This window comes from Zootoca vivipara, chromosome 8 (assembly GCF_963506605.1).
Source record: "Zootoca vivipara chromosome 8, rZooViv1.1, whole genome shotgun sequence".
NCBI classification, from domain to species: domain Eukaryota; kingdom Metazoa; phylum Chordata; class Lepidosauria; order Squamata; family Lacertidae; genus Zootoca; species Zootoca vivipara.
The window spans coordinates 13,016,246-13,031,904 of record NC_083283.1 but is presented as its reverse complement, the minus strand read 5'-3'; the positions used below and the strand labels follow the sequence as shown (position 1 = coordinate 13,031,904).

Below are 15,659 nucleotides of genomic sequence, written 5' to 3'. Positions count from 1 at the left end.
ATTGAGGGGAGGGAGGGAAGTCAAACTCGGCGGAGTATTTTGTAATGAGTAATGAGAATTGTTAAAAGAGTGATGTATGTATTTTGAATGTTTGTTTGTTTGTTTGTTTGTTTTGTATATTGTTTTAAATGTGTTTAATCAGAAAATTTAATAAATAGTTATAAAAAAATTTTTTTTACAAATGCTGGAAAAACTTGCTTGGTTATTAGTTAAGGGTTTGTCTAAAATATGTACCGGTAATCCTATATAATAAAGTGCAAGTGTCTCTGCGTCCAGATTCCCCGTGTCCCTGTGTCCGCGCTACTGCGCATATGCCCCACGGACACAGGGATTGGATGCAGAGACTGCACGCACATACGCGTGTGCTCTCCCCACCCCCCACCTACCGTTTCCCTGTGGCCGCCAACCGCTGCTCCCAGCGGACTGAGCGTGTGTGCGTCCAGCAAGGACAGGTCCCGGGGTTCGGAAAAGCGCTGCGCAAGCGCTTCTCCGAACCCCGGGATGTCTCCTTCCTATCGGCGGCTGGGGGAGAGGAAGGAAGGAGAAAGGGCTGCTTTCTCCTCCTTCTTTCCTGTCCCCCTGCAGCCGACAACAAGGACAGGTCCCGGGGTTCGGAGAAGCACTGCGCAAGCGCTTCTCCGAACCCCGGGATGTCTCCTTCCTGTCGGCGGCTGGGGGAGAGGAAGGAAGGAGGAGAAAGGGCTGCTTTCTCCTCCTTCGTTCCTGTCCCCCTGCCGCCGGCAACAAGGACAGGTCCAGGACAGGTCCCGGGGTTTGGAGAAGCGCTGCGCAAGCGCTTCTCCGAACCCCGGGATGTTCTAGTGCCCATTTACTCAATGGGCTGAATTACACTAGCTTAAGTAATAATTTGTGTAGTTTAACATCAGGTTGGCCAGGCACCCCAACTATAGGCAGCTGCTAAACACACACAATATCTCATGCTTTCTATACAGGCAGTTGTGCATAACACAGGGTTGCTATATTTTAAAAATCACCCAATGTTGGGGCTGAGCTGGGGCTAAAAGTATGACCCCACTCTTGTCTGTACTTAAAGGTAAACAGACCCCTGACCATTAGGTCCAGTCGTGACCGACCCTGGGGTTGCGGTGCTCACCTCGCGTTATTGGCCAAGGGAGCCGGCGTACAGTTTCCAGGTCACGTGGCCAGCATGACTAAGCCGCTTCTGGCGAACCAGAGCAGCACACGGAAACGTATTTAGGTATCCCTTAAGTAGATGATTTAAACATGCACAGGGCTATTGAAAATGTGGTATTTTGCTTCTAGTAAATCCCAGAGGCAAAAAGTTTTCTTACAATATAGACCAGGAGCATTCCAACAGGGAGTGAGCCAAAACTGCGTACTGGACAGAATGTCAGGGTGTAGGAGTTTTGTTGCTTCTACTAGCTTAGGTTTGGAGCTGTACACACTTTCAATATCAACCAGGAATATGCATTTATGCTCATGGAATGCAAACTTCATTTCCTAGTAAGTTATATAATTGTGCAAGTTATATAATACCATACACAGCTATTCACCGAGTTGTTTGGGGGAGGATATCGAATGAGAAGGGTTGGTACCAGGACTGCATGGTTCTACGTGTACATACATGATGACTCAGCTCTAAAGATTTGCCTGGCCCCAACGCAAAAGTTATGTCTGCTTATCATCCTCTGCCAGTAGTATTCAAAGTTTTTTTCTATTGAAATTCTTTATATTCTGCCTTTTAAGGTACAAGCTCTCATAGGGTGCTTTACAAAACAATCAAGAATACAATACAGTCATACCTCGGGTTAAGTACGCTTCAGGTTGAGTACTTTCAATTTAAGTACTCTGTGGACACGTCTGGAGTGGATTAGTCCACTTTCCATTACTTTCAATGGGAAAGTTCGCTTCAGGTTAAGTAGGCTTCATGTTAAGTGCGTACTTCCAGAACCAATTAAGCACTTAACCTGAGGTATCACTGTATAGCAAATTTTAAAACAAACCAGCAGATTTAAAAACGTCAAAACAGCAACAGTTAAAACATGAAGCTTGCATTGAGCTATAAAAAAACTAAGTGGAAGAAAAACATTTTCGGACGTTCACTTAAAACCACCAACTGTGCAGCCATACATACTTCCTGGAGGATGGAGTTTCAAAGCTGTGGAGCCTCAACTGAAAAGGTTTTGCCCTAGTATCTGCCAGTCTGATGGTTCTTAACAGTAGGACAGAGGATTAGGCCCCAGAGGCCAATCACAAAGCCCAGGCAGATTCATATAAGAACGTGTCTTTATTGTCTCGAATGATTTGGGGCTAAGGTGGCTTATCTCACCATCCCAGCTCAGCAGGAACCCAGCCAGCTGGGCAGAGCCCAGAGTATCTTAAGCGAGTTGTAAACCATGCAAAAAATGGGCTTTCCAGGGATGGGACCAAACAGGGGCAGTTAGGATGGATCCAAAGCCTGCTCAGTTTAGTCACTTGACCTAGCAAGTCAGAATAAGTGAAGAGGGCAAAAATAGTAGCATAACTCAAACACTATCCTAAAGGCTTGTGCTCCGTCTAATAGGCTTAGGCTGGCTCAGACATCAGTCACTCTGTAGCTGAACGGAGTTTGGATCTGGTGCAACTTAATGCTGTCTTAATTTAAGCCAATTTGGTTTATGCCAGCTTTTTGTGTATACGGCTACCACCTTCGGCTGTAATCTTGTAATCTTACTTATCTTGGAAGTAATCCCCACAGAATCAATGGAACGTACTTCTGACTAAACAGGCTTCATGTTGCCCTTGAATACACTGATGTGCTTTGGGACTACATCCCACCATTTTGCTCCTATACAATTTGTTGTGAAATTCTGAAGAAAAAAAAACCCCATACTGTTTGGAATCTTTTAAATTTGGGATCTGAAAGGGGAAACAACACAGTTCTTTTTATTTGATGGGGGGAGGGGAGGAAAAATGTATACTCCAATTCAAAACTAAAATGTCTAAAATCATTTACTTGGGTGTGCCAACAATTACATGCCATGAAAGCAATCACAATAACAAGAGCCCATTTTGGATCAGGCCAAACAGCCATCAAGCGCAGCATCCTTCTTTCCAGCAATAATCCAGCGAGAAGCTTCTAAAACCCACAAACACCTTATATTTTTGGCTGTTGTTATATTCATCTGTAAGCTGCCTTGAGTCCCTGACAGGGAAAAGGTGGGGTATAAACAGGGCCGGATTTAGGTTTGATGAGGCCCTAAGCTACTGAAGGTAATAGGGCCCTTTATATGTCCAGCTGTCCTTTGTCAACAACAAATTGTTGCTGGTTTTTTTATTTGTGTTGAATACATGCTATATGGTAATTTATGGACCTAATGGGTCTCTAAAGCCATTTGCACATAACAAAATACGGTATGTATTTTATCAAAGTACTGTAATTGTTGAACTGAAATAAAATTAAGAAGTATATTAATAGTGAAATAATTATTAAGCTCTAACTTAAAATGGCTTTTTATTCATAACAAACTTAATAATGCAAACACATTGGCATTTGGCAATAACAAAAGTTCCTTTAGAAACACAATGTACAAGGACTCATAATCTAGTGTCTAGAAACTTCCTATAACATGAAATAATAATTGTAGGTTTTCTTTTATTTGTTTTTTATCTTATATTTTGGAAATGTACTTTTCTTTCTTTTTATTTTTTTGCCCCCCCAAGAGAGTGGGGCCTTAAGCTATAGCTTATTTAGCCTATACATAAATCTGGCACTGCGTATAAATATGGTATTTAAAAGAAGGCGCCTTTAATTCTTTTTAGCACCTGCTAAAAAACATCCTCGTTTAGACAAGCCTACTCAGAGGAAGCTTAAAGTTGAGGCGAACTTTAACCTGCTTAAGTACGTTAAAATTTTGTTGTTGTTTAGTCGTTCAGTCGTGTCCGACTCTTCGTGACCCCATGGACCATAGCACGCCAGGCACTCCTGTCTTCCACTGCCTCCCGCAGTTTGGTCAAACTCATGTTCGTAGCTTCAAGAACACTGTCCAACCATCTCGTCCTCTGTCGTCCCCTTCTCCTAGTGCCCTCCATCTTTCCCAACATCAGGGTCTTTTCCAAGGATTCTTCTCTTCTCATGAGGTGGCCAAAGTATTGGAGCCTCAGCTTCACGATCTGTCCTTCCAGGGAGCACTCAGGGCTGATTTCCTTAAGAATGGATAGGTTTGATCTTCTTGCAGTCCATGGGACTCTCAAGAGTCTCCTCCAGCACCATAATTCAAAAGCATCAATTCTTCGGCGTCAATTTAGTAGGTCTTTAAAATTTAGTAGGTCTTAAAGTAGGACTGTGAATTTCCCTTCGATTTTATTGCCTCATCTTTTTGCAAAGTCCTTTGAGGTCTGTCTGTGGTTTTTTTTATTTATTTTTACAATCAAGTGTATAAATTAGATCAGATAAATAATTCGAAACGCTGCTGAGGAAGAATGCGCTCGGAGCCAGCATTCCCTCTTGCTCTCCTCAGTGAGGAGGCACTGAGGTCAGTCCCACGACTACGGTGACCAAAGACTCGCCTGAGGGGGGAAAAAACAACCCACCTCCGAGCGCGTGCGCGGCGGCGGCGCTGGCGGCTCCGGATTGGCGGGTACGAGGTGCGCTCGCGCCGCTCATTCGGCAGTTACCCTTGGTGGCGATGATGATGGGTGGGGTTATTTTTTAGTCCTAAACTCCACCCACCAACCCCGCCGCCGCCAGCACCCGAAGCCCTATTGGCGGGGCGGGGCATTGTGACGGGAAGGACGCCGTGGCCCCGCCCACTACCCTCCCCCCGCCCGTCGCGTTGTTTCGGAGAGGGCCGCGGCGGCCGGCGGCTACGTAGCTGCTGCTGCTGCAGGAGGAGGCGGCGCGCGCCGGCTGGCTGGCGGGCGGCGGATGAGGAGGAGGAGGAGGGAGGAAGAGGCAGGCAGGCATCGCGGACATGATGGCGGCGGCCTCCTCGCGAGCGCTGGTGTCGGCGGCGTCGGCATCGTCCCTGCGTCCGGGGTCCCAGTCGTCTCGGGCGGCGAAAGCCCGGCGGTAACTCGCGGCCGCCGTCATCGCCGTGCCCTTTCTCTGCCTTCCCCCCGCCGCCCGCCCAGAGACGGACAGGAGGCGGCGGGGTCTCGGGGATGGCGGCCCCGGGCCCCCCTCAACCGCCGCCTCGGCGGCTGGGCCCGTGGCTACGGGCCGGCGCGGAGGTGGCGCTGCGGGTGCCCAGCCTTTTCTTCATCGACGCCATCTTCAACTCGTCGTCCCCGGTGTTCCCCGGAGACTCCCTGTGGGCCGGCCTCCTGGGGGGGCTGCTGCGGCTGATGGGTGAGAGACCCTTCCCCCCTCACGAGCAACCCCATTTATATGCCTATCGCTGGGGGGGAGAGAGAGAAAGGGTTGGGTGGGCCTTCCACACCCCTACCTCTGCTCCAATTCTATCTCAGTAGGTATAGATCACGAGATCTCAGGATCGCGGGTTCGAGCCCCACGTGGGGCAAACAGTTCCTGCATTGCAGGGGGTTGGACTAGATGACCCCCTGGGATTCCTTCCCACTCTACAATTCTGTGATACAATTCTGTCATTTCCCTTCCCTCCTTCCCTTCCTATAGGCTACTCAGGAGGTGGAGAGGAAGGATTTTGGGGGGATGGATGGGGGGTGGAATACATCTCCAATCCTTTTCGCCGCGACCCCGGAAGAAGCGTCTGTGGTGAACGGTCACCGTGCCTTCTCCGCACTTCCTTGTGCGGCAACTTTCCTGCTCTCTTACTTTTAATTGGGTTTGGGGAGAGAAGAGGGTGATCGCCAACCTGTTTTTTTCGGGCGTGAATCCTTCCTGAGCCACCACCTCCTTTACCCTTGAGAGCATCAAAACTGCACCGGGTTGGTGGTTGTGGTTGTTGTCCTTGTAAAAAGGATGTTTGCTAATCCCCGGTTGACCCATAAGTAAGTGTTGAAACAGCAGCGCATCTTCAGCCATTTAAAGTTAGGGGTGTGAAGGGCACTTTTGAAGGATGCTAAAGGGTGAAAATGTTTATTGATCTGGCTGGAATAGGCTAAACGTTTACTGTAGACTTTTGCACAGTGAATGCATCTCTTTTTCCTAGCTCTGCTTTCCTCACACCCATATTTCCAGTGAGATGTGTCCACTTAATTTTTTTATGGCTTCCCAAATCTTTTGCTCCCGCATATCACTTGGTCTTGGTGGACCACTTAACGATTTTTCTACCTGTTGTCACAGTTGTGACACGCTGTGCTAGATGCTGTCTATTTTGAATTGTTTTTGAATTGCTTCTTTTCTAACTATTATTATAATACAGTTTGCATTGCATGGTATGATTCAGATTGTATTCACACAAACACAATAAAAATACAGTTAAGGATCAATATGAAATTTGTGGATCACTGTTGGCACACAGACTACAGTTTGGGAACCCCTAGTTTATTTAATGCTGACAACCTGGGTCAGTCTTCTTCCCTTGGATTGTTAGTTAAGCTACCATCCTTTAAATTTCAGTCAAAATAACTATAGGTCTTTTTTTCTAAAATTAAGAGTAGTGAAAGCTAGTCCCCAGCATTGGAAGTTTTATAAGAGCCTAGTTTGCTAAACATTTGCCAGGGACAACTTGTTGACTGTAAAATGACCTTTTATGATCTTGTGTTGGGCTAAGGTTGCCCAACTGTTAACTATAACCTCTAGTGTTTCAATGCCTTCTGCTTTTTTTGCAATAGGCCTGCTGGTAATTTGGTCATCATATCTTGGTTCAAGCAGAACCAGTTTCCAATTTGTGCTGGGGTAGCTCAGTGAGTAGAACATGAGACTCTTAATCACAGGGTCATGGGTTCAAGCCCCTCGTTGGGCAAAAATTCCTTCATGGCAGGAGGACTAGATGACCCTCATAGTCCCTTCTAACTCTACAATTATATGATTCTTATGCAATTGTCTGTTTAGAACAATATTATTCAGATAACTAGTCACATACAGGCAACAAAATAGATATGCATTTTTTTTTATATGATGAACAGTTTGCTTGCTTTTTCCTCCACAGAAGTGTTATTTGTGCAAGAAATGTCACATGAAATGGTGTGGAAACCAGACTTGACAACAGTCATATTTGTCTGCTTGCATGTGATAAAAATCTCCCCCAAATGAACAGATAAATGTGCATTTGTAAATACTGTAGAACAAAGTTTGCTTCCCTTTCCCCCACTTTCAAGTGGTTTTTATATGCCACAAGTAACATGTGCTTTGGGTAACGGTGAAGAAAAGCAGCTGATAATAACAATAAGAATGGCACATGTATTTGTGAACTACTATTTGGTAGAGGATATTGCCTGTTAACAACTCATTTATAATAGCTTTTTAGCAATACTACCGTACTTACCATAGACAGCTCCTCAATGCTAAACAGCTCTTCCTATCTTCCTCATTCTTTCATCTTTATGTTGCATTCCAAATTACATTTTAATGAATTTACCTGTCAGCTCCAATTTAATTTAGCGCAGAGCTCTATAAAAGCTTTGTCTACATAATTGAGTTTTACCATGACTACTAGCCTGACGAGATCCGCTGATTTGCTTAGAGCACTTTTATACTGTAATGGTGGTGGTGGTGGACAGACTTTCATGAAACTTGACATCACATTTCCTAAGTGAGGCTAAGTTGTATGGGCAAAATCCTGCATTGCCTTAACAGACTTCTGTTTGTGCAGTGGAATTTCACCATTCTCTGTTAAAAAACCACCAACCCTGCAGAGCAGATTTAGAGGGAATATGATCACATGATCAGAAGTACTGTATGCTTTACTGACACTGGGAGAGTGTACACTCTATACAGAGTGTATAGAAACCTATATTGCATATTACAACCCTTGGTGTTTCAAATCATTCTTTGATTTCTCCATACCTTCTGAGGTGTTATTCCCGTTCATGAGAGTTTTATAATCTTACAAAGCAGAAAGAGTTTTAGAAGATCAATAAATTAATAATATCATTATATAAATTGTTGATCTATATAACAAGATCGGAGCAGTCTGTGACGTCTGATCTCTGAACTAGACATCAATGCAGTATGCAAATGTGGAATTGGTTTTTGCCCCTCCCTTCCTCCCCTGTTGCCGTACATTAAACTATGGTTTGGAAATTAAACTGACAGTTGTGATAGTGTTACTCCACCAGTTCTGTTCTGCGAGCTTGATATTTGTGTCTGGAACGTAGCCTGATAGGCATTAAACCAGAATAATAGGTGCATTGTAGGAGTTAGTACATTGGAATAACAGCTGAAAGGGTGTTGCAGAGCATAATGTTCAGGGGGTGTAACCTCAACTGGTGACTCATCACTTACTATAGAAACACTAATAATAAAAGAGGTGGAATTCTCCCCCCCCCCCAAATAGCAGGGTGAGGCTTTTAAGTGCTGTGTACTTCAGTTTCCAGGGTCATAGTTTGTGTGATAATGACAATGAGGGGTGGTAAAGTTGTAAACTGCAAGTAAACATCTCTAATATCATTCCATTGTGAAGAGGCATCAAACTTGAGTGCTTAAAAGCTAATCTTATTTAAATGAGATGTATCAGGTCAGTTACTGGATGATCTCTGCTAAGGGTAAAATGATAAGATTAAGTGATTAGGGCCATTTGATAACTATCCTTTCTTGAAAGGATTACAGGTATCCCCATACTTCGGCGCTCCAGATGTTTTGGACTACAATTCCCATCTTCCCCGACCACTGGTCCTGTTAGCTAGGGATCATGGGAGTTGTAGGCCAAAACATCTGGAGCGCCGCAGTTAGGGGATGCCTGGATTAGGGGATGAGGAGAGTCTAGAATGGAAGCCCTTGTATTTAGAATTATATTCCTTCTTTATCTCAAATTTTACATAAGCCACATTCATCTTTAAAAAATTCCTTCCCTCCCCTTTCCCCCAGATCCAGATTCTCCAGGAGTATACAGCAAGATCCATAAAACATACCAGTAAAGGGCATGTACACACTTGCTTTTAATTATTAAGATAGTGGTTTTTGTGTTTTTCATTGAGACACTTGATTTAGAAGCCATCATCAGCTTTCCTCCCTTTTATTGGGAAGTCAGAATTGCATGTCCAATTACACATTATTCAGAACGCTTTGCAGTAATTTCATGTCCACATACAAATTTCCAGTGTGTAAAGCTGTGTTAGAAACTGAAATATGAAAACTAGGAGCTAAATGGCACCTTAAACCTAGGTTATGGGCGCAACAACGGAATGTCTAGGCACACTTTTTTAATAACAAGAATACAAAGCTGAAAATGAATGAACTGCAGCTAAAATATTACGTTCACTTCCCACATGGTCTAGTCCTTCCCTTGCCCACCCCCTAATATTCTTAAGAGGGTCTTTTCTCCAGTCTTCAGAGAGTGGCTGGAAGTGGGGAGGCAGAAAAAGGTCTTCCTTTATTTCCACTCTGCAGTTTTAATCTGAAATCTTAGGCGCAGAACTGTGCCCAGAGCTCAGAAACTGCTCACACTAATGAAATTCCCTGTCACAAAATGCAGCTAGAACAATGGTAGTTTTTAACACTGGTATAAAGACTTGACATTTATAACATATTTGCATACTCTGGCCACTCTCATCTCAGTAAAACAGTTAAAAGGCAAGCTTCACGTGACTTTTCCTAACCTTTGTTTTCCAGGGACTATATTTTGATCCAAAAGGAACGTTGAATAAATGTTGTCCTAGTCTATCCCTCCAAATCAGTTTATTCCCTCAATCCAAATTGGAAAGAATAGAAGTAGCTTCTCGCTACTTTCCTCTGGGAGCCAGTATAGGTTTGCCATCTAGTATGAGTGAAAGGTCACTGTTATAAACAAGTTATTTTAAGCCAGAAGAGGAGACACTGACTACTATACAACTCAAACACTTTTTACCCATTTGCCTTGAATGCACCAAAGAATCGTAGTAGGTCCACTGCTTCATCCCACATCACGTGATGGGGAAATCTTTCTGGCCCATTGGGCAATATGGTAGTTGAAACCCAACGAATAGTCTATCTGAAGTTATCTAGTTGTTTTGAAACCAGGTTCTTTGCTCTTATGACTAACTAGTGGCTCTAAATTCTTTTTTTTTAAAACCCCATAATGGAAAAAGTATATGCTTTGGGTTTTTTTAACTAGTAGTGCTATTCCCCTCGCCAGTGCCACCACCAATATTTTCTGGAGTACAATCATACTGCCTCTCAGCTGAAGAGGAATTAAGAAATAATAATTAGTATTAGGTTATAAACAGATTTGTTAATTTTCCTTATGAGTTAGCTTCAGTTCAGTGCACTAATAACATGTACCGGTACTTCTTCAATAATAATTATTGTAAGGCATGACCAAGCTCTTAATCTGTGTTCAGCGCCTCTGATCATTCTGGCCGCTGCTGCTTGTTTTCCAGATTCATTGTAATGGTCCTTTAAGTGAGGCCTGAATAACTTGTGACCCATCCAGCCAAATACAGTCCCACAGGGCTCAAGGCAATCCTGTTAGTAAGCCCCCCAAAGTTACCAGCCTGGAAGCATTTTTACTTGTGTGCTGCTTACTCATAAAGCGGGTTGCAGTTCTGACCTTCCTCCAGCTTGACTCTCTGAAAACAAACAGTTCACTCAGGTTCCATTTCTTAGAGACACACACTATGTTGTTCCCGGCATGTTCCCAATATACAAGCTGGGGGAAGCTTACTGTCTGTGAAATCTGGCGCGTTGACAGCCCCATGCTACTATTGAGGTGGCAAGATTACCTTTCCTGGCTTTGTGGAATTTATTGTATTGATTAATATTCTGTGGCCTTTTAATTCTGCCTGTAAAAGGGGGGGGTTTATTGTTTTGTTTGCTTTCATTTTTGTTTTATTATGTGTTTTGTGTTTTCATTTTGTATTTTTATGTTGTGAACTGCCCTGTGATCTTCAGATGAAGGGCAGTATATGAGTATAAATAATAATAATAATAATAATAATAATAATAATACTGTTTTATTATGTGTTTTGTGTTTTCATTTTGTATTTTTATGTTGTGAACTGCCCTGTGATCTTCAGATGAAGGGCAGTATATGAGTATAAATAATAATAATAATAATAATAATAATAATAATAATAATAATAATAATACTGAAGTGAGGCAATGCTTCCCACCACACCCATGCTTATGAGTAAAAAGACGGGATAGGGGATTGCAGGCTCAAACAGTGGCTGTGGAGGAAGTAAAACCCTTTTCTTTGTGACCAGTACAAAAACAGAGTGAGATGCTGTAACAGAAATAGCATTCTGCCCCTTCTTCTCCAGCCTGCTCACTGACCTGGAGATAATTTCATAGAATTGTAGAGTTGGACGGGTCCTGAGGGTCATCTGGTCCAACCCCCTGCAAGGCAGGAATCTCAACTAAAGCATCCATGACAGATGGCCATCCAACCTCTACTTACCGTGTTTCTCATATTATAAGACATGTCTTATATTTATTTTTTCCTCAAAAACACACACTATGGCTTATTTTCAAGGGATGTCTTATTTTTTTCCTCCTCCTCCTGCCGCGGCCGGCATTGCTGCTGCACCTATCACTATGTCTTATTTTCGGGGTATGGCTTATATTCCTCGAATGCTTAAAAATCCTGCTATGGCTTATTTTATGGGTATGTCTTAAAATATGAGAAACAGGGTAGAAACCTCTAAGAAAGGAAAGTCTGCCACCTCCCAAGGGAGTCCATTCTACTGTTGAACATCTTTTACTCTCAGAAAGTTCTTCCTGATGTTTAGTTGGAATTTCTCATACACTTACCTGCATGTAATTCCTGGTTACCAGTGATGACTAGGCGAGTGGTTAAATAAAAGAGTGGTTAAATAAAAGCATATGCATATGTAAATCAGTGATGGGTATAATAGGCAGCAACAGGCTGTGATGTTAAGTATAGTTACAGTGCTGTTCATAAATGGTTGTTTTAACATTTCTTACCTTCACACAATGTAATTTTAAAACACTGATTCCCAATCTGGCACCTTCAGACAAAGATGCACCCCCAGAGGCCTTTCCTTACACCCAAAGGGTTCAGTTCCCCTACTGAAGTTAGGCTTGAAAGAGCATTTCATTGTAGCCAGTAAAAAAGGTTGCGGTGTGTTGGGGTCACAGTGTGTGCATGATGCCCATAACAGTTCCAGTTCTCCAAGTTGCTCATAGGCCCACAACAGTTGGCGGCCCCTGTTATATTCCTGGTGTTTACATGATATATGTGAATACAGTCTGCATTTAGAAAACAAACAACACAACACAACCTATATGCAGAGGGGAAATAGAATGAATGAAATCAAGATACAAGTAAATACTAAACGCTATAATCTAGTTTTTACTGCTGTTTTTTCTAAGTATTAAAGCCATAAAAAACTAAAAGCCCATCTAGCAACCAAGGCATTCTTTAAAAAGAAGATCTCTTATTGCAAAAGACCATCAGGGAAGAGCTGAAGAACCTCTCTGAGCACCAAATCCCAGAGTCTGGGTGTGATCACTAAAACGGCCCCCTCTGGCCCCAGTCAAGAATGACTTTGGTATATATTAGACTAGAGCAGGCATCCCCAACCTTTGGCCCTCCAGATGTTTTGGACTACAATTCCCACAATCCCTGACCACTGGCCCTGTTAGCTAGGGATCATGGGAGTTGTAGGCCAAAACATATGGAGGGCCGCAGTTTGGGGATGCCTGGACTAGAGGGTGTATTTTGATGATCTACTTGCTGGTAGGAGGTCTGAGCTGCTACAGAGGAACAGCAGTGTATGTAGAGATGGTGGCCTAATTGATGGTATCAGACATGTGATTAGTTTGCCCTCATTTCCATTGTGCTTATTTGTCCTCGGTAGTTTGGAGGCATACCTCAGAGATTATTGCGAGTTCAATTCCAGACCACTGCAATAAGCGAATATCGCAGTAAAGCGAGTTACACAGGTTTTTTGTTTCCCAGTACATATAAAAGTGACGTATACACTATACTGTAGTCTATTAAGCCAGACCCCCCTGGCTGCAGAGGCAAAAGGGGGAAACCTAGCTCCAGTCCTAGCCAGCTCCACTCCTGTGGCCAGAAGAGGGGTGGCGTGGGGCTTCCCTCCCCTGGAAGCGGCCTTGTAAGGAGCAATGTCTGTGAAGTGCAATAAAGTGAGGTATGCCTGTTCAATAGTTGATATGCTGGGCTGTGTGGAAATTAGTATTTACTAGGATTGGATTAATTGGGAGTACAGCTTCTATAAAATTGAAGTGTAGATTGAATTTACAGAGAGGGCTGAAAACTTAAGTCACACTTGTTCAAAGCACATGTGCTTTAGAGTCATTGAGCATTTTTCATTTTAGAGTGTACAGACAACTAACTCTCCTTTCCTCCTCCTTTTAGGTATCTTTGTATCCAGTGTTGTTCTGATTCTGTCACAAAGATCACTTTTCAAGTTTTATACGATCAGCTCTGCTCTTCTGCTAGCCGCAACATCAATGATGGTGAACTATTACGCTTTTTTGCACATAAACTTCCACAGTGCCTCTTTTACAACACCTTTTGGAGTCCAGCTCCTTCCTCATAAAGGACCTTCCTTAGGGATGGCACTCTCTGTCCTTCAGCTTACCTTTGGAATTGGCTACGTTGCACTGTTAAATATCCAGTCCATATATTCTCAGCTAATCATACTGGATTTATTGATTCCTCTTGTAGGCTTGATCATTGAATTGCCGTTACACATCAGGCAGATTTTAGTCTTTACCTCAGGCTTCATTTTGACAGTATACACCCTGGTCGTTTTAGTTTATAAAATTAAACGGTTCTACTACTCTTCACGGTATGTCTATCTTCTTATAAGGCACATGTATCGCATTTATGGATTACAACTGTTGCTGGAAGATACATGGAAAAGGATTCGTTTTCCATCAGTTTTGCGGGTCTTTTGGCTAACGAGGCTGGCAGCTCAAGCTGTTGCATTAACATTCTTCATCAAAATGGCAGAAACTGCTCCAGGCATTAATTTTTACATTTCTTGGGACAGTTTTTGGGAGTTATTTTGCAGCCTTATTGTCAGCGGGTGTGATTCTACTTTAACTGTATTGGGCATGAGTGCCGTAATTTCATCTATAGCTCACTACCTGGGGCTTGGTATTTTGGCCTTTATTGGATCTACTGATGAAGACGACAAAAGGCTTGGTTTTGTGGCACCAGTTTTATTTTTTATTTTGGCCCTGCAGACTGGTTTAAGTGGGCTTAAGCCAGAAGAGAGACTAGTTCGCTTGAGTCGAAACATGTGCCTTTTGCTGACCGCAGTCCTGCATTTTATCCACGGAATGACAGACCCTGTCCTAATGTCTCTGAGTGCCTCCCATGTGTCCTCATTTCGCAGACACTTTCCTGTGCTCTTCGTCTCAGCTTGCCTCTTTGTTCTTCCAATTTTGCTCAGTTACATGCTTTGGCACCACTATGCACTAAATACATGGCTGTTTGCTGTTACGGCATTCTGCGTGGAACTCTGCCTGAAGGTTATTGTTTCTATCACTGTGTATGTACTCTTTATGATTGATGGCTACTATAATGTCCTATGGGAAAAGCTTGATGATTATGTCTACTATGTTCGATCGACGGGCAATATAATTGAGTTTATATTTGGAGTAATAATGTTTGGGAATGGTGCTTACACCATGGTGTTTGAATCAGGAAGCAAAATCCGGGCTTGTATGATGTGTCTGCATGCCTACTTCAACATCTACCTGCAGGCAAAGAATGGCTGGAAAACCTTTATCAATCGCAGGACAGCTGTTGAGAAAATCAACTCACTTCCTGAAGTCAAAGGAGAGCGATTACGTGAAATTGATGACGTGTGTGCAATCTGCTACCACGAGTTTACTACATCTGCTCGTATTACTCCATGTAACCATTACTTCCATGCACTTTGCCTTCGGAAATGGCTCTACATTCAAGACACTTGTCCAATGTGCCATCAAAAAGTTTATACTGAGGACAAGGAGAATCTCAATCTCTCAAATAACAATGGTTTTGTTGCACTCGATGAAAATGAACCTGATGAAAATCCTTTGCAAGGCGAAGATGCAGCTGCTGATATGGAAAATGAACTAAATGAAGATAATGACAGTTCTGAGAGTGAGGAGGAAGTAGAGACTGAGAATTCAAGTCAGTCTGTCACACTGACAGAACACTCAGAACAGGGAACCTGACTTGGTTTAAAATGTCATGTACTGAACACTGTGGGTGGGTGTTAATAGTGGAGTTCAACTATGGAATAAAAGCTTCACTTCATCAGTGTGTAACTAAGCACAAGAACAGTATCTCAAAATGTTGAATCTGTGAATGGAGTTGTCAATTTACTGTGATGTGCGATTGTAAATATACCTCTTAATTACTGCTGGTCTCTTTTTCGACCACCTTAAACTTTATGTACATTATTGTACATGGAATAAAGTGTTTTCGCATATTTTTTAAAACAGTTGAACAAAACACTTCTTAATTGATCAAAAAAATTATAGTGTGCAAGTTGTGTCAAAAAGTTCCCGCACTTTGGTAAACTTATTAAGCCCATGGTTTTTGGATATATTGAAAACAAGCCAGTGTCTCAAGGAGTCACCCTTTAAACCAATTAAAATATTGGATAAGGGTTAACAGATGTCAGTTATTTAAAAATCCTATCAAAGC

At 42.9% G+C, this 15,659-nt stretch overlaps 1 protein-coding gene across 1 annotated transcript; it reads left to right on the top strand.

The window, feature by feature from the left end:
• Nucleotides 1-4,798: 4,798 nt before the first annotated feature.
• On the top strand, nucleotides 4,799-15,453 carry RNF139 (ring finger protein 139). The gene is made up of 2 exons (XM_035124952.2): nucleotides 4,799-5,311; nucleotides 13,368-15,453. Exons 1-2 carry the CDS (start codon nucleotides 5,125-5,127, stop codon nucleotides 15,182-15,184), a joined length of 2,004 nt encoding a protein of 667 aa, XP_034980843.1. The 5' UTR covers nucleotides 4,799-5,124; the 3' UTR covers nucleotides 15,185-15,453.
• Nucleotides 15,454-15,659: the final 206 nt, after the last annotated feature.

What these genes read in the sequence shown, in the direction of transcription:
- RNF139 (XM_035124952.2), top strand. Translation starts at nt 5,125, where the DNA reads ATGGCGGCCCCGGGCCCCCCTCAACCGCCGCCTCGGCGGCTGGGCCCG. An exon ending in GGGGCTGCTGCGGCTGATGG is followed by an intron (nt 5,312 to 13,367) that starts GTGAGAGACCCT and finishes TCCTCCTTTTAG; the next exon opens with GTATCTTTGTATCCAGTGTT.